The 25998-nt window shown below is 32.8% G+C and overlaps 1 protein-coding gene across 3 annotated transcripts in view; it reads left to right on the top strand.

Moving 5' to 3' along the window:
• Positions 1–585: 585 nt before the first annotated feature.
• Positions 586–25998, top strand: part of LOC145284450 (HIG1 domain family member 1A, mitochondrial-like) — a 41530-nt gene continuing 16117 nt past the window's right edge. Inside the window, exon 1 of one of the 3 annotated variants that reach the window (XM_080133273.1) lies at positions 586–713. Coding sequence is in view for 1 of the 3 variants with exons in the window: in XM_080133272.1 (XP_079989398.1) it covers positions 13020–13052 (33 nt within the window). In the remaining 2 variants the exon portion in view is untranslated. Of the gene's footprint in view, positions 714–7653; positions 7926–12922; positions 13053–25998 lie in introns of those variants that run through there. The other 2 variants (XM_080133274.1, XM_080133272.1) reach the window with 2 other exon arrangements.

Here is a 25998-nt window from a genome sequence, read left to right as displayed (position 1 = left end):
TGTAAACATGATTTTGGTCTCTCATCTTCATTATTTTCGTACGCTGAAAATTTTTTTGGAAAAAATATAACTAGTTTATTTTAAGCGTCTTCTTTCAAATGGTACAAAACTTATGACGATAATATTAAATTAGATTGCAGTTATATTGTGTTACATAGGGGGGGGGGGTAAATAAATCTGTGGCGCGCGTTGAAGATCCCTACAGATCCTCAAATTTTATAGATCCTCCACAAATTCCAGTCCCGGAAACATTCCATAAAATATGATTAAAATTCAAGTTTATAGTCTAATAAATAAATAAATAAATAAATGATAGGAATACTATCTGGCATCAGTTTGTAACATGGTGAAGGATTTAAATGTCAAAGAGAAAAAGCAGTGAAAATTGACATTACGAGTAAATACGTAACTAAACTAACAGCAATAAGCAGACAGTTTGCAATAACTAAATTTTTTCGTTAAATAATGTTTAAAAAAAAGCCTAACCTAGATAAATAATATTTATATATTTTAAAAGTAAAAATCAATCTTTATACACACAGTAATCTTATAATTTTAAAAATACATATTATCTAAATACGAAACTAAACCTGCAAAAAGTGTCTTGCATATTTGTCATCAGTTTTTGAAAAGTGAAGGTCATCCCAAGCTTGCCGGCAAAGCAGACGAAAGAATTGTTTTCTTGTTGGATTTTTCAGGTGAACACACACACAGTACGTAGAACAATCTTTCTCTGTTTTGTATAATTTAATGTTATAGGACAAGGGTGCTGGAATACTTGTACAAGAGTGTGTATATATATATATATATATATATATATATATATATATATATATATTCAATGGACAAGTGAATCTCCTATCGATACCTGCGGTTTCACAAAACACAACCAACAAGATACGAAATGTGGTCGATTTCGGTGCTTGTACAAAGAAAGGCGACAGATCAAACAAGGGAGAATTTTTATTATTATTAAATTGCAAGGTGAAAGTACAGAATAGTTACAAAACACCTCCCTCCCCATGTTAAGAATGGCTTTCTAAATAACCTCATTATTTTAGCGCGGTACAATAAATGTATAAGTACCAATTTTTGTTAAATTAACGAACAGCAAAAACTTTAATTAAAATTTGAATAATTTTCAGTTCTGTTTTCGTAAATTTATATAATTTTTTGGTGCTTGTGCAGTTAGTTGTGCACTTTTGCCACCGTGCTATTTTTAAATAATTGGTCCTTCGCAGGGAACGTGGACTCTGCCCAAACGTTTTTTGAATTTGAGTTTGTATTACTGTACACATAGATTCGAAAAAGTTAACAAAAAAAAACAAAACAAAGTACTCGCACTGAAATAACGTTATTATTTAAAAAGCCATTCTTAACATGGGGAGGGGAGTGGTTTGTACCTAATCTGTACTTTAATCTTACAATTGAATAATAATAATAATAAAAAGAACATAAAACTTAAATTAAACTTGAAAATACGATTTAAAAAATAGCGCGGATCCGGATCAGTAAGTGCATTTGCATTAGCACCAAAAACATATGACAAATGTTATGCAAGATAAGTCACTTTTCTACCCAACTAAGATCTTTTCTACCTAACTGGATATGTTTTTTGTGTTTTTATTTAATGTAATCTGTTTATTCAGCTCGAAAAACAATGTTTACCGATGTATTGGAAAATTTAAAATCGCGCCGGAACATCTCTTTGACACGATAAGTTTGGGAAAAGGAGTTATAAAAAAAAAAAAAAAAAAAAAAAAAAAAACTAGACAAAATACGGTTAGAAACTGGTTCAATATATGTTACCGTGACATAGGCTGAAATATATTTGGTGGGTTTTTAACAGTATCGTGCATATTTTTTTATTTTTAACTCCTTTTCTCAAACTTACCGTATCAAAAAGAGTCGGGCGCCATTTTAAATTTTCCAATACATCGGTAAACTGTATGTTTTTTTTTTAGCTGAATAAACATGTTACATTAAATAAAGACACTAAAAACATATCCAATTAGGCAGAAAAGTAACTTATCTTGCCTTTGATAACATTTATTTGTTATATATTTGTTTTGACAGTTTTTTTTTTTTTTTTAGAATATTTAATCACAAATTTTTTTGAAGTACTATTTGAGGCCCCCACCTGAAAAGGGGGGGGTGACAGCATTACTTGAATATGTATGAAAAAATAAATGTAACACAAAATGAAAATATTTAGAGGAAATAAAATAAAATAAAATAAAAACAACCACGAAATAAAAGTATGAATCAAATTTACTCAAAGAAATTAAAAAAAAAATAAAATACACGCTTGATTTAAAAAAAAAAAAAAAAAAAAAAAAAAAAGTGTATGAGATGTACACGAAAGTGAAAGCAAACCCTTTTTGCGCATTTCAGGGAGCCGTCATTAAAAAAAAAAAAAAAAAAGTTTACGCTGGCCCCGTGAAGTACCAAATAGTTGTTTCAGGTTAAATTCAAGCTTCGCGATATCTTTTTTTTTTTTTTTTTTTTTTTTATGATTAAATTGTTTGTAAACAGAAAACATCCTCCCCTCCCATGTTAAGAATGGCTTTCAAAATGTTATTTCAGCACGGTGGCAAAAGTGCACAAGTACCAACATTTGTAAAATAAGCAATTTGAGTTATGTCCCCTGTTTCTGCAATGTTATTTTTTAAAAATCAATATGTCGCCTTTGTACCAGCACCTCGATTTCTCCCGTAGGTCAAACTATTTTTAAACTTGATAAATCGGTTGTATTGCGGGCATCTTTAATTCTGCTGGTTGATTTTGTAGTGATTCCCTCGAATCGAACGTACCTATGGAAGAATATTAAGTTAATGTATAATGGTCATTACTTTGGTACTACTACAGTTTATTGCCGAAAATGGAGACGCCATTTTTTCGGCCATCTGTCATTAGAATCAGAGGGAGAAATCAGTTTTTATAACCGAAGTATGAAATAAATAAATAAAAAACTGGATAATGATTACTTCCGGGGGGAAAAAAAAACTATGAAAAAAGTAAATAAAGAAAGTGAAAGAACATATATAGGTAATTATTGAATTGGAAATGTTTGGATGTAATTTATGAAAACGACAAAGTTTTTCATGAAACGTATATATATATATATATAACAGAAAATGAAAAGGACATTCATAATTAACTGGATGTATTTTTTGTTTGTTTAATTTGCAATAAATTTCGGTAACAGGAAAAAAATACATATTTTGGCACTTCTGCCTGCAGTATGCGAGCGCCATTTGAAAACCAAAACATTGTATAAATGTGTCAAAATGTAATTGTAAAGATATTTATGGAAAAGTCTGCGTAAAAAAATATAATTTTAATAAAACAATTTCATAATTAAAGTACCATTGGATTTTTTTATAAAATAAAGTTTTTTTTTATTTTTAAAAATAAAAAAAATTAATGAAACATTTTATCGCCAAGAGGCCACTCAAGGATAAGGGTTAAAGAGTGTACAGTAGACATTGGACAATATAGTAATCATTAGTAATGAAAATTTGGTAAATTTGATAACTTATATAGAACGGCTCATCAAGAACTTGTTTACGTTAGACTTGAACACAACCATATTGTAGTCAGCCGCAAAGAAGGAAAACGGAAGACAATTCCACAGGCGAGCAGTTCTAAGAAAGAAGCTTTGTTCATGGAATCTACGTTTAGGTTTAGGCACAGATAAAGAGTGGGGGGAATTATTGATAGTGTGTACAGCTAGACGAGTGTTTCTTGTGAAAGTTTGGCGAGGGGGGACCATGGATTGAAGCGCAGTTGAACACCTTCCATGAAAATATCGATACATCAGAGACAAACTCGCAACATCTCTTCTGTGAGATAGAGGTTGCAAGGAAGAGAAAAGGACATCTCCTACGAGGCTACGAAGTCTATTTTGAACTCTATCAAGGCAGGACAAGTCCTTTCTAGCAGCTCCTGCCCAGATGTGGCAACAATATTCCATCCTTGGACGTACCTGACTCTTATATAGATAGAGAATAGCATCAGCAGTGAGATATTTACCGGATCGATAGAAAGATCCCACCATTTTTCCAGTGGCCTTGGCAACAGATTTGATGTACGTGTTCCATTTCAGATCAGGAGTAATGGTCAAGCCCAGAAGCTTGTCAAAACTTGAGGCCTCCTGAAGACGAAAGCCATTCATTTCAATTGATGCCAGATGTGGATCAGAATGTTGGTGTAAAGAGAGAAACTTGGTTTTAGATGCATTAAAAGTAACCAGCCACTCCTTTCCCCATTGTACTACGTGCTCAAGATCAGAGGAGAGAGAATTGGAGAGAACTTGGTTGTTTACTGTCTTAGATGTGCTACCATAAATGGTAGTGTCGTCAGCATAAATGTCTACAAATGATGTAAGCATGTGATTTGGAAGATCATTAATATAGATCAGGAAAAGAGTTGGGCCCAGGATGGACCCCTGAGGGACACCGGCATTAATACTGTGAGCTTCTGATTTTTGCCCCTCAACTACTACTCTTATGAACCTATCAGAAAGAAAGAAATGATTCAATAACTGAGAAGACATTTCCAGCTATACCATAACTAGAGATCTTATGAACTAAACCTTTATGCCATACCCTATCAAAGGCCTTAGATATGTCAAGAGCAATTGCCCTAGAAAGGTGGCCTCCATCGAGAGATTTGCTAATCCTATGAGATATAACTGTAAGCACATCTGCTGTAGATCTAGCAGAACGGAAACCATATTGAGTGTCTCTAAGAAGGTTATTTTTGTTGAGATGGTTGATTACTTCTGTATTTAACACAGATTCTAGCAACTTACTCATGACGCACAGGAAACTTATTGGCCTGTACTGAGAGGGGGATGAGCGATCACCTGAATTCTTAAATACAGGGCATACTGATGAAATTTTCCAGGGAGATGGGAAACTATTCTCCTTAAGACAACGTTTAAACAGTTTTGTAAGTATGGGCGCTAGTTCAGGTTGAAGTTTTTTGAGTACTATAATTGGAATACCGTCAGGGCCAGTTGCTTTACTGGAATCAAGGTTTTTGATTAGCTTGGCAACATCACATACAGATATACGTATATCACATAGCGTGTTTTCTGATACAGGAGGAAATATTGGGGGTTGGCGGCCTTGGTTGCAAAGGGTAGAATTAGCTGTAAAGTTCTTGACAAAGAGTTTGGCTTTGTCTGATGCTATTTAAAAAAGAAAAGAAAAAGTCGATAAAAGTGACACATAAACAGTAAAAAAAAGTTGATAAAAGTGATTAAAAACAAAGGCAATAAAAGTGAGATATTATTAATAAATGTGTAGTAATTTCTTTTATTTCAATATTCATAAACAGTAAAACTTATAAAAATTCATGATCGTTTAGTTACTATGGCAACTAAAACATGTCCTTTGCTCATGCGTAGGGAGAAGTCAGTGTTTTTTTTATGGTGTTCGGCAGGGAACTCAAATCGTGACCAGTACCGAAATTCGACATAAAATCATTAATATTATGTTAAAAAAAATAAAATGAATAATTTTTCTTGTTTCTTTTCTTCTCTGTAATATAATTATTTGAATTACAACAACAACAACAAAACGAATTCTAAAAAATTATTTTTAAAAAAGCTTTAAATGATATTAAATTCAAATATTACGCGATATGAAGGTTAAACCGATTTTTTATATAACATATATGGCTCTTTTTATATAATATATGACTCTTGAGATAATAAAAATTGCAAAAGAAAAATCGACCAAAACAAAAATTCGTTTCGATTTGATTATTTAAAATGACAGAAGTTAAAATCAGAATTTGGCTTATTTTTTCAAAAATATACGGAACCCTGTAAGGACAAGCATTTGTAGATACATGTAACAGGTTAAAATTAATTTTATCGTATGTCTAGTTCGTTATTAAAAATCTATTTACTTTACAAAAGGTAAGTCTTATATTATTTTTTATACATTTTTATTGTTCATTTTTTTTTTTATTGTATATTTTATTTATTCAGGAATTTCTGATTTAATGTATAAATTTTGAATTCTTTGCGAGCTTTTTTCTTCAAATCATTAACAATGACTAGTGGTTTTTCGTAATATATGAGAAATTATTTTTTTGTGAACTTATACACTTATTTTACCGTTCTAAAATTATAACGATAGTAAAATAACGTTATTTGCAAATTTTATAATGCTAATGCTCTTCCATAGAAATTACAATAAACACACGAACTGATGACGTCGTGTTTTTGTTTAGTTTGATGACGTAGTACACAACATTTTGGAAGTACCTATATATATATATATATTTCTGCGTACCTCTGTGGATTGTAATACAAATCCAAAATTGAATTTTTTTTTTTTTTTTAGATATTATTTTAAAATTTATTTATATTTAGTGTGCTTGCTGTCAAACCGTCTAAATTAAAATGTAATACTTGACTTTGTGTTATAAACAGTTTAAAGTCTCCAAAGGCACTTTCGATTTCTTCCGGCCACCTTTCATTGACGGTCGTTTTTTTTTTTTGTTTTTTTTAACTCTAATTATTCGAAAGTGATTTTGAAGCTTTTTAATTAACGAACAGAAAAACAAATTCTGGCCACAATGAAAGTTTATCGAGAAAAAAAAAGTAAAACATTATCGCTTTGTTGATATTTGGGTGCAGTTGAGATAAGTAGGCCCAGCAGACGAACCTCATTCTGAAAAATCTGAACAGTTAGGTCACGTGAAATGTGATACCGGTGCTTCTACCATTATTGGCCCTTTGATTGATGCCTTTGGTTGCAATTATTTATTTTTTATTTTCACTTCTTCCTTATGTTTATAGTAATAAATGTTCGAAATTTCTTTGAATTTTTTTTCTTTCTTTCTTTAATTCTTTGAATTAAATTTTTTTTTTTTTTTTTTTTTTACTTTTAGCGTAACTGCTTTTATATTTCACCATTTCGTTTTTTAGTAATAAATGCTTCTTTACATTAAAAACCGACCTTGTGTCTAACTCTGCCCTCGTGGGGGGGGGGGAGCAAATAAATAGTCAGTGATATGACGGTTGAAAAACGTTTTTCGGCCACCATAAAAGCATTTAAATACATTTAAACCCTGAAGAATTTCCGCCACGCGCCCTTGTTGTTCTAAGTTAACTAGTCATTACTTGTTTCAAACTTTAAAAAAAAACGCTTTAAAATAGTAAAAACACTAAAGCTTTTTTCGTTTTGGAAGGGAGGTTTCAGGCGCCCCTATTATCCCAAAGAACACGCTATGTAAACACTTTGCAATATTTTTCAATAATTATTTTTTTTAATTCTTTACAATCAATTTTTATTTAAAATAAGGGTACTCTAGTGCCAGTTGACACGGTTAAGATTCGGATTAAAAATTGTTATAGAAATAAATACAATTTATTTCTATAACATATATATATATGATTATGATTATGTTGGCGCGTGAAAAATAAAAAATAACTCCCACGCAAATTCCGGCGTGGCGTTATATATTAAATCGACTCAAAACGAGCGGACGTAGTACAGAGCACTCCACGTGATGTTTCCGTCCAATGGGATTTCTCCAGGGACATTTTTCTAAACTTTTCTTTTTAAGCTCGCTGAGAGCCGGTCCAAATAGTATTTAAGCACACACAAACATCAATCTCTCTCTCAACTGCTCTCTCAACCGCATTCTCATTTGGACGTTCCACGCGTGTTACTCTCACTCTTCCATTTTCACCGCTCCGCGCGTTTCATACAATTTCACAGGCGAACATTACCTATTGCCTCTCTTACCATGTTTTAACATATGAACAGTTCAACAAAAAAAGACATTCTCCTTTTTTTTATACGAACACTTAAAAAGGACTTCTGAACTCATTATAAAGAGAATTATATTTTATTTGTTAATGGTTGGTTTCTGTGAATAAACCTCCGTTTGTTTTGCATGTAAGTCTTCTTCTTTTTATTTTTATTTATTTTTGGAGGAAGTTAGTTCCTAAAAAGGCCTGACGACCCCCACACTCTTTGGGCGTTGAGTTCCATGGCGACCAGCAGAATTATTTAATGGCCGCTCCCTTAGGCCCCCCTTAGTCAAGGCTAACGCATGCGCACGTAACATTTATCATTTATTTACTTATGTTGCCTTTCGCACTTTTACAAATATTATTTACGTTGACTTAACTCTTTTCATGAATAAAAAAAGTAACTAAACCATTTATTGATAATTTGTCACTTTTACAAACATTTATTTATTTACTTACGTTGGCTTAACTCTTTTCATGAATATGAAAAAAAAAAAACTAAATCATGTATTGATAATTTCTCACTTTTACAGACATTTTTGATTTACATGAGGAGGAGCGGATAATTTTTGGGTAAATATTTACATTTAGGTCCACCTCCACAATTTTCTTTTTAAAAGACGACTTTTATTGATAAATAAATCTACTTCTCTGCAACGGGCACTGAACCCCTCCTTTTTTTTATTTTTTTTTTTATAGTATTTGCGGATGGGTATGCTGACAACAAATATCCGTTAAATTTTGCAAATATTTTTTCACCCCCACCCCCCTCCAAAAATGGTGTTTATTCCGAAAGGTTGGGGGTGTTTATAAGGTGGACCTAATCTAAAAAAAAAAAAAAAAAAAAAAAATACCCATTTTTTTTAAAATGAATATTAAAATAATTTTACAGTTTTACATGCGCACATAAACAACTATTTTTTATTGACTTTTTTCACTTAAAAATTAGTAAATTTCAATGAATAGAATAATAAATCATTTATCATTAATATGTTTTTGGTTTTGTGTTGAATGAAACTTTTCTTTTTTTTTTTTTTTTTTCATTACAACAATAATGAACCAATTTAAATCTTCCGGCATGCGTTTAAGGGCTGCGAAATTATCAATAAATCCTTTAGTTACTAAGCCAACGTCAGTCAATAAAATTTTAAAAAATGTTACGTGCGCATGCATAAGTGTATCAAAATTTGGGGGGAATTTTTGACACCCCCTCACACAAAATTGCAAATAAAATATAAAAAAACTCGTAATTTCTCTTTTTAAAGTGGGCTGTTTATTTTCTTTATGGAATATACTTCCAAAATAAACTATGAAAGGTGTTTAAAAAATATGTCTATTTTTTATTTTTTAAAAAAGTGTTTACAAAGTGCCGGCGCACCTTCATGCAGCCATTTTTTTTACGTAATGAAATCAATTGAATTTTACAAATTAAATATTTTTCAATTTTTAAACTTCAAAAATCTACCATTTTTTTTATTGGTTCAATTTTTACCTTATTTTCAGGGTCAATGTGAAAATTTATGCTCTTTCCAATAAACCAAATATAATATTTTGGACAAAGTTGTTTTGTTTTTCCTTATTCACCCCCTCCCCATTTTGAAATGTCTATTAAAATTTTAATAATTAATTTATGTACCAAAGTTTTATGCATCACAAATTGAAGATAAAGATCAATAAATAAAATATTCTAATTTAAAACAACAACAAAAAAGAATATTTTTTGGACATTTACCTGTAAAGTCCAAAGTGTTGAATTTGTTTTGTTATGTTTAGAATGTTAAGTAAATATGGGATGCTTACAACAATTTTTTCTATTTCATTCAATGTTTTCTTTTTTTTTTTTTTTTTTTTTAGATATATGAAAAAAAAACAAAGTTCAGTCAATAAAGAAGTATTAAAATATATCAATCAAATTCTCATGTATTTCATTAAGAGAATAAAAAAGAAATAAAAAATCGGTCAACTGTTTTTTTTGTTTAACAATAAAAACTTATAAGTGAATATGTTCAGTTTTTAAGTATGGAGGACCGAAATACTAAATTTGGTTTACAGCACTCATTAAAAAGACATAAATTATGTCCCTTCAAAGCGCTGGAATATAAAGGCAAATAAAATCAGATTTGAACAGTTAAAAAAAAAAAAATCTGAGTTCACGTTTTTTTGTTTTTTTTTTTAATCCTTGTTTAAAAACTATTTTATTTAAAAAGGACATGGAATATAAGTATAAATATGGATAAATTCTTAACAATGAACAATTGAACTACTCATCGAATACTAGTTTTTATAGGTAAGTAATTTTTTGGAATTTATATATTTTTTATAATCGAAGGAAGTAAAGTTTTTTTTTTTTTTTTTTTTTTTTAATCATTTTTAAGGAAAACCGATTTAAAAAAAACAAATATTGCCTAGTTTGCTATTAAACCTGTTATATTTTTTTTTTTAATTTTTGGTCTTTGCTCCTTTAATTAAAACAAAATTAGGGTTTGAATTACATTTTTCAAGAAGTTATAAGCTTCGAAAAACAGTCTAAATATTCCAGTGTTTACTGCAAATTTTTACTGACGATTTCTGACACTGCTAGCGCATGCATTAGCCTTGACTAAGGGGGGGGCTAAGGGAGCGACCATTAAATAATTCTGATGGTCACCATGGAACTCAACGTCCAAGGATACCGTTTATATTTTGTTTTTAAGTAAAATTAAGAAATTAATTTTAAAAATATTGTTTATATCCATCTTCATTCAAAAGGGTTACTTTTCGGTAGCTTCAACGGTTGTTAACCGAAATTTTCCGAATGTCAGAACGAGGCTTCACCCTTTGGACAATTTAGCAAAACTCATTTTTTGCTAATTATCTTCGAAAACTGTTTTCATTCATAAATAATTTTCTACCTTATCGTTTTTCGTAATTTCTGAATATGTTCAACACTGCAACATAACAATTTAGTAACGATTTGACATTACGCATTTAACTCATTCGAGCCATTGCTCCGTGACACTTCAGAGGAAATAAACATTGGCGCACAAGTTCTTGGGGTTTATTTTAATATACACATATATTCGAAATAGTTGTCACAAAACAAATATAGAACAAATAAATGTTATCAAAGGCAAGATAAGTTACTTTTCTACCAAACTGGATAATTTTTTTAGTGTTTTTATTTAATGTAACATGTTTATTCAGCTTGAAAAACAGTGTTTACCGATGTATTGGAAACTTAAAAATGGCGCCTGACTCTCCTTGACATGGTAAGTTTAAGAAAATGAGTTAAAAATAAAAAATTAGACAAAAACTTTTAGAAACTCGCTCAATATATGTTACCATGACATAGGCTGACATATATTCGGCAGGTTTTTAAGAGTATTTTATCTAGTTTTTTATTTATAACTCATTTACCACTGCCAGATTGGCCATTTTGGGAACAAATTCGTCTTTTTTTACGCTCTTGCGTGGAACCATTGTCCATGCAAGAGCGTAAAAAGGCCAAATTTGGCCTCAAAAAGGCCAATCTGGCAATCCTTAGAAAGGTCAAATTTTCAAAACAAGTTGGCAGGTTCGATTGTCGTACATTTAGTTTAATAAAAAATGTTGGAAAAAATAATAAAAATTAAATTTTTTCGGGTTTTATTTCAGCCTTAGGGTCTAATAATGTGTTTTATATACAATAAATAATTTTTATAAATTTTTGTCTGTCAAATAATTTACGCCGCTGAAATACACATTTGCCGTTTTTTCTGCATAGTTCACTTTTTGTAAGTAAAAAAAAAAAATATTCGAGCTGAGATCGAAACCTAAAGACAGTGAGTCAAGTATGATAACCATTAGGCCAGCTTCATACGATCTTTAAAAAGTGTTTTCAAACCTACTTATTCTTAACATGTCATGTGAACCATTCATGCATGCGCATTCGTGAAACAGTTGACAAAAATATAAAAATCCGATGCCACCCACGTACCAATTTTTCAATTTGTATCCCTTAGCAGCCCATTTTTTTTTTTCCGAATGAAGACCGATTAAAAGTTTTTCAGATTTCTGAATACTCTGTACACCAAATTTAAAATCTGCAGATCAAAAATCCGTTCAGTATATAGGTTGAGAGTTCGTTCTCTCTCTCTCTCACACACACACACTCACTTTTATAGATAGAACAATAAGACAAATTGTTGAAAACATTTGCAAAAGAAAAGGAGCAAAATCCTGATGGGATTCTTTTATTTTATTTTTTACTTACAATTTAATGTGTGGCGGTCATGACGAAGTAGGAATTTTCTATTTAACCTATTTCGGTAATTTTAAGAATGGTAGCAACATTGAATTCGTAATGGAAAAAAAAGTAATGAGTGAATTCCTTTTGAAACGAACTTGACCTTAAAAACTTAGCCACTGACTCGCAGCACGTCCTCTCTTTTTATATCTGTTACAAAACATTTTTAAACGTTGTAGAAAGAAATTATTGGCCACAAAAAAAATTAGTTCGTTTTATTATTTAAACACATTTTATTTTAAACTACATCATTATTTTTATTAGTTTTATTTTTCAGGTACTTGAAAGTGCTTACAAAACATTGGCATTCGTTGTATATCAATAAAACAAGATCTCGTGTGTTCGCATTTTTCTGTTGCCGGGGAAACTCGTCCACGGAACGGGAGATATAGTTTTTAAAAAACTCTCTCCATCCCTAAATTATATTTAAAAAATATCAAAATTTATTTTATTTGGGAAGGAGGTGGGTTATTTTTCAAAATTATATTTACCTCAGTATTTTCTTTAATTTTCTATTTTTAAGCCATTATCGAGATTTCCAAAATGTGATCCTATCATATCAGACATTTTTTGTTCTAAATTAACACTCTACACTACTTGTTTTTTAAAACAACAGTAAACAAAAATATTTTCTTTTAAATATTATGGAGATGTAGTCTCTTTCAAAACAATGTCTCCAAGAACGGTCATAAAATGTTTTCAATCGATATTTATTCAATAATTGACAAGTTTTCCAACCTAACAAAAATGGACAAATTTTCCGTGGACGAGTCTTCCTAAATTCATTTTTCTCATCTGTCCCTTGGCCCCTAAAATCAACAAAGATTAGACTATTCCTGTAATTACTTTTTTTTTCTATTGATTGCGGTGTAGTGCTGGTCCTGTGCAGTTCTAGGAGGTCCATCCTCCCAGGCATTGCCTTCTTTGAGAAGGGGTTAGTTTATTGCTAATCGCCTGAGGCGTCTCTACTGAGGAATGCCGACGGGGCTGTCCATGCACTTTTTACAGGTCAGAATGCTCCTCTTCAGGGGCACTGATTTTTCAATCCCACTTTCCAACCCATGTATCACATTTGCCACTATGTGAGAGAAATAAATACTTATAAGCAACTTTGATAAATATGCATTATTTTGGTTCTTATCCAGAATTCAACTAATGAAAAAAAAAATGTTTTTTTAAATCGTTATGATGTACATATTTGTCACGGAACGAAAATGTTATATTCTAAAAATCGCTTAAATTGATCAAGTAGTTTTATTTAGGATTTTTAGTGATTAATAGTATATTGTAGCCATTACAAGGCTGATTTTAAATTCTCATTGGTTCAAATTGACTTGTCTCCCTTTATTAAATGAAGCAAATCAAGACACTGTTTTCACTTTCTCATCAAATTTGATTTTCTTAGTTAAAAAAATATAAAACTACTATATCAATTTATGTGATTTTTGGAATATGACATTTTCGTTCCGTACATAAAGATTTTTCTATGTTTTTGTTTTTAGTTAAATTGAATTCTGCACTTGTACCATTATTTTTAATTACAATTAATTGTAATTAAAAATTAATTAAACCTACTGAGCAGTGTTCTTTTATCCAATAATACATAGTTTTTCAATTAAACTTCGTGGGCAGTGTTCTCTTTTCCACTCTTAAGCCTCTACCTCACAGAAGAGAGGTTGCTAGTTTTTTTCTGATCTATCCTTATTTTCATGGCACGTGTAGGTGCTCGACTGAGTTTAAATCTATGCATACTCCCCAGTGAGTTATCACCTGGGGTAGAGCTAAGAAGTGACTCTTGAAAAAAAAAAAAATTGAGGAATAGTTGTTGGAAATAAATGATCCAGGACAATGTTTAGAAAGAATTTATGAAGGCAGTAGGATGTATGTCAGAAGTAGAATGAGTAGGCAGCTGGGAGTAGCCAAGAGGGTAAGAGTAAGTCAGAGGGTAAGTTAGATTAAGACAAAAGAACTGGACATAGGATTTCCGATCCTGAAGTCAATATATTTAGAAGTTTTAAGTTAGTTTATGACAGTTTTCAATTTACAGGAGTTGATGACAATTTGTGGCTCTGGAAGATCAGAGAGAATTTTAGCAGATGAGGGAACCAATCAACCAACAATTCAGCCTCGACAGATAATGTTTGGGGCTCCTTTATCACGCAATTAATTGTAATTAAAAATAGGGAAAAACTTGAATGGACTTATTAAAAGAATATAAACATGACTATTTTAAATTACTTTTTCTCTCTATGCCATCCACTGGCTTTTTCTCCTCTTCTGATGAGAAACATTTAGCTTCGAAATACCATGAGCTAAAGAAGTATTTTTGTCTTCTTTATTGATCTGATGAGTTTATAAGTTTTTTTTTTTTCTTATTTAACTTGGAACTCTCACCTCCATGGTTGTCCTTGACGGTCGTACATCTAAACAATATGATATAAATGCGGGGGTGCCCCAGGGTTCTATCGTTGGACCTCTATTGTTCCTAATATTCATAAATGACCTCCCCGACAAAATTGCCTCTGAGATGGGTATATATGCTGGTGACACTACACTCTATGGCAGGCACGACAGGAAGACGAATGAACACATTTCTAAAGAAATGGCAGAAACACTAGAGGAAGACCTCCAATCTGTGGTGGAATGGGGACAAAAGTGGTTGGTCGCGTTCAATGCTGCCAAGACTAAACTGGTTTCCTTCAATAATTACAAGAAACCCTCTCTACCACCTATAGTAATGGCCAAGGACTCTTTATCTGAGAGTACATCTTTCAAACTCCTTGGCCTAACGTTCATAGGAAACATGAGTTGGAACAATTACATTGAAGGCATTGCCAGGGCCGCTGCAAGAAAGGTGGGCTCTCTCTACCGTACTAGACAACTACTAACACCCGAAAGTATCCTGTACCTCTATAAGGCCACCATTCGCCCATGTATGGAGTATTGCTGTCACATCTGGGCTGGTGCATCTGCTACTAGTCTCTCGCTCCTTGACAAGGTTCAAAAAAGAGTCGCAAACCTGATAGGCCCTGAACTGGCATCTAAGCTTCAGCCTCTGTCCCATCGACGAAATGTTGCATCCCTCTGCCTGTTCTACAAGTATTTTAATGGTGAATGCTCTGACGAACTGCAATCACTTGTGCCCCCACGACGTGAGCACCCTCGACAAACCCGACAGGCTGCTAAATCCCACCCCCACACTGTAGAGATCCCTTGATGTAAAAGATCTTTTTACTCCAATAGTTTCTTCCCCAGAACCGCTAGACTTTGGAATTCCATTCCAGATCCCTGCTTCCCCAACAGTACTGACATGCAGAAGTTCAAGTGTAATGTGAACCGACATCTTGCTGCCCAAATCCCTACATAGTAGTTGTTGCCCCTGATAGTAGCCCCCTACACCAAAGTGGCAATTTTTCTTGTTTGAGGTGAAAATGTAATAAAAATAAAAAAAAAGACGGTCCTGGATATGAACTTAAACTATATCCAGTGGTGAAGCCCGAGCTTGCAGGCTTTGGAGAGTGTGGAGCCATCCATTAATTGCCATTGCTCCCAGGTCCACTCTGACCCGGAGTGGTAGTACCTGTTAGGGTCCCAACTATGGGTTAAATAGAAACCGACTTGAAAACAACAAATATATTCTATTAAAAACATTTTCTTCAAATTCTTTGGATTCGGCATTAAATAACCTGAAAAGGATTGATATGCCGTAAAACAAAAACAACCTACCAACCCATGAGAGACAAGAAGTGGGATCCCACTTCTTGTCCAGGACGACATCCAATGTAAATATGGTAGTTAAAAATGTAATAACAGTAATACTTTAGTAAATTTGTAAAATATTAGCGGTCACTATAATTTACAGAAAACAATTTAGTATTTTTTTTTATATAATTATTTAAGAATTTCAAGTTTCAAAACAGCTTATACAGTAACAAACAATATGGATTTCGTCCTATTAGATCAACATCTGATTTGCTGACTGTTATATCACACGGGATCAGTGAATCTATTGATGGGAGCCTCGGCTCACAGGACCATAGATGCAAGCCAGCAGGGCTACACTCTTAACTAGTTGTGTCATCTTCAAGGGTGACCAGACTCTCACTGGTCACTTGAAAATACTGCTCTGCTGCTCAGGGTACGCGAAACGTGCATAACCCTAAGCCTGTGTGGCAACACTGTCTACTTCGGCCATCGATTTGACTTTGTGCTGAATCTGGTCTGTGTCTTCCATCGTATGGCGTCAGGGCATATCTGAAATAAACTGCATCTTCATTTAGGCCGGCAATCGAGAAGTAAAGAAAAACTTGGGATCATTTTCTTATAAGCAAACAAAATAATTATTTCTAAATATTTTTAAGATATACATGGTACATTTGTATAAAGTTGAGTTCTTAACGGCTTCGTGATGCAGGTTGTACAACTTAAGTTCGTTTAGACAATTTCCCGGCTAGGAACAAGAGCTTTTAACTTAGCTTTTTTTGGGGGGGGAGGGGGTCGGTTGTCCCCCCCCCCCTCTCACTCACCGGGCAGGGGCCCAAGGCGATGTGCATTCGATGCCAGCCAGCAAAGTCTCTTATTTCTAAAAACACAATCGTTTTTATTAAATCGGCTTCTTTCCCCTCTGTCATTTGAAGATTACTTTTCATTTTTCTTTCTTTTCTCTTTTCATGTGAATCTCTTCTTTCTCTTTCGTAACCATATCTCTCTTTAATTCTCTTTTTCCCTCTTTCTTTCTTTCTTTCTCTTCAACTCAAATTACTTTTCCCTCAAAGAAACTGTATTATCTTCCAATGTTCAATTCCCATCACTTACTTGGTGGTCCAGCACTTAATAATGACGGTTGACTAAATGACAACATTTCCTAGATACCAAAACAGGCTTTTTTGAATCTAAGTTATTGTACTTGTCTGCCCTCATTAGTTATTTAAAATCCATTTTTATCAAACCTTACAAGAAAAACAATCTCTCTCCCCAGCTCCCTTGTTCCAAAGAATCCCATTATTAGATTTATTTTTTCCTTTCATTGAAACATTATTTTTCTGATGGACAGAATTTCATGGACGTCTGTCTTTCCTTGACCAAATGTCAGCATACCCCCCCCCTCCACTAATCATACCTCATCCGCTCTCATTCTCATCTATCTGAATAGGGTCCCGGCGTCGCCCGGGATCCTGTTACAGATGCTCTGATGAGCTACAAGCCCTTGTGCCCTCTCGACGGAAATACACCCAACAAATCCAACAAGCCGCAGTAGAAATCCTTCGATGTAAGAAAGCCTTCTATTCTAATAATTTTTTCCCTAGAACTGCTAGACTTTGGAATTCCCTTTCGGATCTCTGCTTCCCTGACTGTACTGACATGCAAAAGTTTAAGTGTAAAGCAGACATCTTGCTGCTCAACTCCCTACATAGTACCATTGCAAATTATGTCTCAGACAGTAGCCCAATAGATCAAAGTGGCACTGTGCCTCGTTTGGAGTGAAAATGCAAAAAAAAAAATGAAAGTAAAATTGTCACTGTAACAAAATGGAAGTCACCACTTATCAAGGCCCGGAAGCCACTCGTGGATAAGGGTTATTGCGTGTACAGTAATCAATGGGATAGTATTGTAGTAATCGTTAGTATTGGAGATTTGATAAAGTGTCTTAAGGGGGCGGTTCATCAGGAATTTGTTTATATTGGACTTGAAGATATCCAAGTAGTCACGTGGGAAACAGGCAGACGGAAGAGTTCCACTGGCGTGCACTTTTAAAAAAGAAGCTTTGTTCATGGAATTTACGTTTTGATTTTGGCACAGTTAAAGAGTGGGGAAAATTTTTGACAGTGGTTTCATCTAGACGGGTGTTTATCGTGAAAGATTGGCGAGGGGGGACCAGGGATTGGAGCTCAGATGAGCACTTGCCATGGAAGTAACGATAAAACAAAGGCAGGCTCACATCTCTTCTGTGAGAGAGAAGTTGCAGGGAAGAGAAAAGGGCATCCCCCACTAAGCCACGAAGTCTATTTTGTACTCTTCCAAGGCAGGATAGGCTGTTTTTAGCAGCTCCTTCCCAGATGTTGCAGCAGTACTCCATCCTTGGACGTACTTGGCTTTTATATATAGATAGAGAATTGCATCAGCAGTGAGATTTCTTCTGGAACGGTAGAAGGATCTCACTATTTTCCCAGCGACCTTGGCAACTGACTTGATGTACGTGTTAAACAATTTAAATGAAATGAATAAACTTGGTCGACTTATTGTTTACTTTTGAATCAGGTTGAAAAGTGTCACCTGGCGACGGTTTAGTGAAACGCACAAAAAAAATGGCGCTGTCCATGTAATGCAGAAGTGCCAAAATGTTGATAAATTAGTACATTTCAGCGGACTCACCCCCTCCAAGTAAAATTGAGATTCTACTTTTTTTTTTAAGTTGGGAAGAAAGAAAGAAAAAACAAATGAAAGCTTTTAGAGTGGAGGATGCGATAAATTTAAGGTAAACTGATCCCTCTTTTCCAGGCCACTCAAATAATATTTTAGAGCAGTTAATTATTTTATCGTTAACTTTAAGTCCAACCAAGTCGTAAAACCATATATAATCTCCTAAAAATGCTAGGATGGACCGAAAAGAGGAATCATTTTGTTAATTTTATTTGTGAAACTGATCTCCCACTTCTAGTTTATATATAAATTTTATTTTATGTTTCCCTTTTCGCCAGGTTTGGTGAGTGTTCACATGCCATTACCTAAAAAAAAAAAATAATTAGAATCCCCAACTTTATTTTAATAATATAGTTTGTAAAAATTGATTCAGTAAAACAACAAATAATAAAACTCCCAACTTAAAACCATTTCATTTTCTTAAAATTTTTTTACGACGTCTTAAAGTAAGCATTTTCAATTCCCAATCAGAAAAACGAGCGAAGAAATTCAACAGGTGCTTGTTTTTACTTTATTCTACATCCAATAAACAGCTCTTAAAGACAGACACCTACATAAACACTTCCTGTTCCAGTACCTAGCACGATGACGTTTATGTAACCATGACAACTGTTTAGTTCGCCTTATCACTTAACAAGAGCTTCCTTGTCTTGTTCTGTTTCAATTGGGGCAGATAAACAGTGTTGGATTACCTTCTAGATGGACTTTTAATGATTGGGCTACGATCAATGTCTAGTATCTGTCCCGTTCTCGTTGGTAGGTGGAGGAGGGGGAGAAATTCGTCTCTACTGGGGCATTTTCTTTTTACTTTGCCCTAATCTGAAATACCTTGGTTTCGGGGCTGGATACTCCTTCCACACACAAAAAAAAAAAAAAAAAAAAAAATTATGTTGGCAAACCAGAAGGATGTGGACTCAAAGTCGGCAGTAAACGATGCCTGATCAGATTTAATTCTTGATGTTAAACTTCATCCATCTCGATGGTTAAAATAAAATGTTATATTTTCCCCCCAAACCAAGTGATCTATTTGATAACTTACTTTTCAAAATTAATTTATTTAAAAAACAAAAATATTTTATTATATTATTAAAAAAAAATTAAAAAATAAAAAATCACCTATCTGAATAATTATTTGAGCACTTGGATGATCACCGTGATATTTATTGGGTGGATTGATTTCTATCGGTATTTTGGGCACTTCTGCCTGCACTGCTTGGACGGAATCACTTTTTTGATTTCAGTTGGGACCTGTGGAAGAATGAATAACAGGGGAAGATAAATGCAATTTCAAAACCGAATCGAAAATAATGTTTTTTTTTTAATTATTATTATTCATTTGGAAAAAAAAAAAAATAGTTTTCTTAAAATTTAGACGCATGACCATGTTTTATTAAAAATAAAAAAATGTTTATTTTGTTAAAAAAAAATCTATCTTGTTTTATAAGTTTCTTATATTTATTTTAATTCCAGAAATGTGTTACATAATCTTTATGTTCATGTTTTCTCTATCTGTCTATATATCTACAAAAGTGAAGGTGTGTGTCTGTCTGTGTGCATTTTCCCTAAATAAATCTGTCAATTTTTAGTCTACAGACTCGAAATTTGATATACAGGTTACTGAGATTTTGGAAAATCGATGTGATCGGTTTTGGGCCAGAAATTTGGCTGTTAAGGGGTCAAAGTTCAACGATTTGACCTTTGAGAACTCTACCAAACTCTTCCGACAATTTTGGGGCTAAACACTTGAAACTTTAGATATAGTTTCCTTGGACATAGATCTAACTTAATAACTTGATTTGAGCCCAAAACAATAAATGTTAAGGGATCATAATAGGGGTCAAAGTTTAAAAAATTTACCTTTTTTTTTTTTTTTTTTTTTGCTCAGCCTACACCTCCAAACACCCGGGCAACGCTGGGCACCCATGCTAGTATATCTATAAAAGTGAACGTGTCTGTCTGTCTGTACATTTCCCTACCAAACTACTCTGTCAATTTTCAAACTACAGATTTGAGATTTGACATAAGGAGTATTGAGATTTGGGAAAATCTTTTAAATCGGTTTTCGGCCAGAAATTTGGCTGTCAGAGAGTCAGAGTTCAATAATTTGACCATTAAAAACTCTACCGAACTCCTACACCAATTTTAGGTCTAAACACTTGAAATTTTAGATGTAGGTTACTTGGACATGGATCAAACTATTTGATTTGAGTCCAAAATAAATATTAAGGTGTCAAAGATAAAAAAAAAAATTGACCTCTGCGATCTCTACCAAATTACTCAGCCAATTTTTGGTCTAAACATTTGACATTTTAAATAAAGTGTATTCAGACATAGGGCAAGCATTTAATCGGTTTTTGGCCGAAAATTTGGCTGCCAAGGGGTAAAAGTTTATAGATTTGACCTTTGCAATCTCTAACAAACTGTTCAGCCAATTTTGAGTCTAAACATTTGAAATTTTACATAAAGGGTATTCAGACATGCAACAACGGTATACTGTTTATACATAGAAATACGTTTTTAAATTTTAAAAATTCTTTAGCTTTGTTAAATGTTGAAATTTTGCTTAATTCTAATCTATTTTGTTCAGATTTCATAAACTGAAAAGGGGGGGGGGAGACACGTACCAAAAAAATTTCCCTTCATATATTTTACAAAAACTGTATTTTAAATATAAATTAATTCAAAAGTGTATAAGTATTGAAAATTTCATGAAAATCTGAACGTAAGTTGAATTTGTTAGATTTATTAAACATGCGTTTGTGCGTTAGAAATAACGAATACATAGGAACTTTGTTTTAAGGCGTCAATAATATAAACACGACTTCAGCCTCAAATTTTCATTATTTTCGTATGCTGAAAAACATTTTAAAGAATTATTACTAGTTTATTTTAATCTGCTTCTTTTAAATGGTACAAAATTATGATGATTAATATTAACTTAGTTACATTGTGTTATATATCGGGGGGGGGGTAATTCTATGGTGCGCTTTGGAGATACCTTTGCCTTTCAATTTTTTTCTGTAATTGTCACATTTAATTGTAATAAAGTTTTCATTGAGTAAATAAATGTGTTTAAAATATCCAAATATTCTTTGATTTGTAACTGGAGTTTTGATGACATAGTTCTATCTTAACTGCTTTCCTACATGTCTTAAGAGTTGAGGGGCGTGCATGTGTGGGTGGATGGAAGTGATAAGGACTCAAATTGATATGAAAGGGGCCATAAAGAATTTGAATAATTGGGTTGAAGGAGGACATAACCAGAATAAGGTTAAGTTGAGAAACACAATGAGCCCCAACAAGTATTGCCCCCCCCTCCGCTGACATAAATACACCCCCTCCTCAACAAGCAGCAAAATCCTTCACTGGACTCACTGTAGACACCACCCCCCTCTCACGATGCCTGAGATACTTTAGCTGTAAATAGCTTCTCCGTTTCCTGCTCCACTCTCTCCACTGTGATAATATGCAGAGAGTTAAATGTAATATAAACAGATCTCGCTGCTCAACTCCCTTTTTAGAGTCTCTGCAGGTATGGTCCTTAATTCACAGAAGTCTTTTACATCTCAGTGACAATGTGCTTTGTTTGGGGGGAATATGAGTAAGTAAGAAAAAAAAAAAAAAAAAAAAGTATACTATTACTTACCTTCTTTAGTAAAAATATATGAATGAAAATAAACATTAATATAGTGAACCTGAGAACAAAATACAGGGGAAACGGTGTAAGTTAGAAAGAGTTTTTATTTTCTGTGATAAATACATCTGGTGATCGGTTGAGAGGTCAAAGGTCAACACATATGTTGGGATAATGACTTTGCAATCCACTGGTTAAATCACTTATTTGTAGTCAGGAATTTTTTTTAAAACAATTCTTCTAATCATGGCGGCTGGTGGTGGAAAGGTCACCATTGAGGGAAGTAGGGTGTAAAGAATTGATTCTGGGGAAGTAAGTGTAATGGAGAGGGGTAAAGTCTAAAGAAACCTACTGCTTGCTACTCATGAGAATATTGATAAGTTCCGAGCCTTACAGAGCTTCAACTGCAACAGCATAGCTAGAGTGTGTGGAATCTAGAACCCGGGACTAACCTTGACATTGCTAACAATTAAAGCAGCTGCTGATATTATAATGCCCATTCAGAACATTTTGAATGTAGACCACAAGCTAGTCTAGATTTAAGTTTTTATAGATCACATGGGTATGTACGTCACATACTAAGCTTGTGTGTATGTGCTAGTACTACGTAAAATTCAGTTGTAAATGGCACACTTCTAGAGGTTGAATGTTCAATCTTCAGTGTGGGTGATATTAAGAATATAATTGCAAATTTCTTAAGATTTCATGGCTGATAGAATGAGAGCATGTTACCTCTGATTAAATAAAGGGTTCCATTCAAAATTCCATACAGATTCCCGAGTATTACACCTAGAGAAGGTCGGCTGAGACATTGTGAGAATTAAAACTCAAGATGAGAACAGCAGTAGAAATAATCCAAATAATATAGTTTTTATGGTTTTATTTCTCCACATCTAATGTTATTTTTAAAGTATGTGGTATTAATTGTCTGTATTTTTGAGATGAGGTGTTTTCATTGACACCTGACGAAGGCCGGAGGGTAAAACGGCCGAAACATTGTGACAATAACAACCAAGATGAGGAAGTCAGTCTGACAATCTCAATCTATGTGGTATTAAGTTGTACATTTTGAGGTTTGCTGGAACCATTATGTATGTATGTATGTGTGTGAATATTCTTGAATGCTTGAGGGTCTTAGTAGTATACATTTTGGAGTAAATAACACAGATGTTAATACTTGTTGGCTTTTTCCAATATTTGTAAATGGGTTCTCTTTTTACAGGGAACTTGTAACGGTCGGTCATGATTTTCTTTCTCCCCTGCCCCCCACTCTGCATCTGCTGTTATTTGGGTTCCTATTTGTATCAAGTTTCCATCTGACACGTATCAAGTTTCCAATAAATGTATTTCTATTAGTATTTTGTTTTATTTTCAATTTTTTTTACCAATTATTAAGACTCTGAAGATGACAGTTTTATATCAACTATTTTGTTGTCCTTCTAACTTAAACATGTTACTTATTTTTAAAGTAAGTTAAAACACACAAAAAAATATTCAGTTAGGTAGAAGAGTAACTTATTTTGCTTTTTAGTAACATTTATTTCTTATATATTTGTTTCTTGGCCACTTTTTTTTTTTTGTCAATTCGTCTATTACTGAAGCAATTCTTCAAAGATGGAAAATATGTTCAGGTTCAGTAAAGATTTAATAAAGTGTCATGGTTTACTTAAAGCATTGTTTGCGTATAAAACCTGATATTTGAAAACCTTAACACTGCACAATTAAATGAATAACTAATTAAAATTGAATCTTAGAAAGGTCTCAATCATTTCAGTAATTCTAGGAGCAACCAAACTCATGAAAAAAAAAAAAAAATCTGGCAAATATTAAAATGTTTTGGCAAAGGAATGCTTCACTTCTCTTTTGCCAAAATTGGAAAATGCTGAAAGAAAAAGGTATAGAAGACAAACGATTGAGATAAGGGTAATATATGTATTGAATTATTAAATTGAACAATAAAAAATCCTTGCAAAACTGATTTTGTTTGCGGATTTAGAACTCCAACTACAAAGTTCTTTTACATCCGAGAAACAGCTGGTCCTCTGAATGTTCAAAGTAAGATAGTTGTATTCAAATCAAGGAGGAAGGTTTCTTGTTTACTGGACTGTTTCACATTCAGAAAAGATAGAGAATAAAGGATTTTTGCATTCAGCCCAACAAATAGGGAGTCCACTGCTTGGTTAAGGAAAATCTGTTTCAGAGAGTGGAGGATTTTGTTTGTTGTCATAAACACACTTTTCTTTTTACAAGCACTGGATAATAATCAAGTTAACTTTATGAAATGCAAAAAATCTCAGTGGTAGTTTAACTATTGAACTTCATAATTTTTCCAGTTTGAAGACAATCATAGTAGCATTACCCTTTAAACTAACTAAAATTAACAAATATTTTTTTAATCCTCTATATTATAATTCACGTCATAAAGGTTCAACTTTAATCATGGTCTCTCAGGTAAATTTATATGAAGGCCATCGTATAAAACATAAACACCTGTCTATTTCCGTCAAAGAAAAATGTGTAATTACTTGTGATGGAATGATTCCAAAATTTTTCCCGATCACGATACAATTACCAATTCTGATTTAATTTCTCAATTCCAATCCAATTACTGGTGCCGATTCTTTTTAAAATCATGAGATATTAAACTATATAGTCATTTTTTTTTTTAAATGACAGTAAAACCTAGGTGATTTAAGATCTATAGTTTTGCAAACCTAAAAACTACACTTGTGTGGGTGCTTTATAGAGTTTAATTCTGTTTGTAGCATAAAATCGGTACATATTTACAATTCAATCTTTAGTACGAGCAATGAGAAATGAAGTTTTAAATAAAAACAAAAGAAATAATAAACAATAGAATCATTATTGGCATCGGTGAAAATGCGCATATTTTTTCCAATACTGATTCTGATAACTCAAAATGTTCAGATTTTCCCGATTCCAATTAATCACCCAACACTAGTAATTACATTTAATGCTTGTTGACGTTTCTAACAATGCTTGATGGGTGAGAAACCTTGTAGGTGTATAGTTGGAATGTTACTGGATGTTTTGATGAATTATTATGATGAAATCGGATAGTCCGGCAAAACAATTTTGACTTTGAAAGCAAGGATGCTGGAAAATCAGTGTTGCACCTGTGGTGATAGTATTTAATTTCAGTGAGAATACTATTTATTTGATTTTTTTTTAACTAGTCTCCACATATCAAGACCCAAAGACCACTTGAGGATAAAGGTTTAATGAGTGTCAGGTGAATCGTGAGATAAATTTCTAATGATTGGTAACAATTGTAGAAAATGGACAGAATTTGATTCTTATTGAAGGCAGCTCAACAAGAATTTTTTTCATTCATTATTAAGAAATAATAGTTAGTGTTTAACGGTTAGAAAGACCAGACTAATGTGAAATTGTTTTTATTAAATATTGTTATTTATTAAAAATAAAATTGAATTTTTTTTTAAAAATGTTTGACATATATGACAGTAATAAAAAAAACAACAAAAAAAAACAAATGAACAAATGTCCAATTTCCTTAAGATGAATATTATTAAAAAATTTTAAAAATAAAATTCAATTTTATTTTTAATAAATAGCAGTTAACGATTACTACACTACCACCTTACATTCATTAACCCTTATCCTTAAGTGGCCTTTGAGCCTTGATAAGTGGTGATGCCTAAGTAAAAGACCAAAAAAAAAAGCAAGGAAGAAAAAGAGAAAAAGTATGAAAAAAGACAAGAGGAAATGAGTTTATAATGAGAAAAAAAGTATAGGAAATAGGTTTATTGGCAAAACAATAGATAGGAATTTGTTCATCGGAGTAGATAAAGGAAGCTGAATGGTATTGCTATTCAGGGTGTGGTGAACAAAAGGACCTGAGATATATTTAGAGTTAGT

This window comes from Euprymna scolopes, chromosome 9 (assembly GCF_053919585.1).
Source record: "Euprymna scolopes isolate OS-2025 chromosome 9, ASM5391958v1, whole genome shotgun sequence".
Taxonomy (NCBI): domain Eukaryota; kingdom Metazoa; phylum Mollusca; class Cephalopoda; order Sepiida; family Sepiolidae; genus Euprymna; species Euprymna scolopes.
This window is presented reverse-complemented; position numbering and strand designations above follow the sequence as displayed.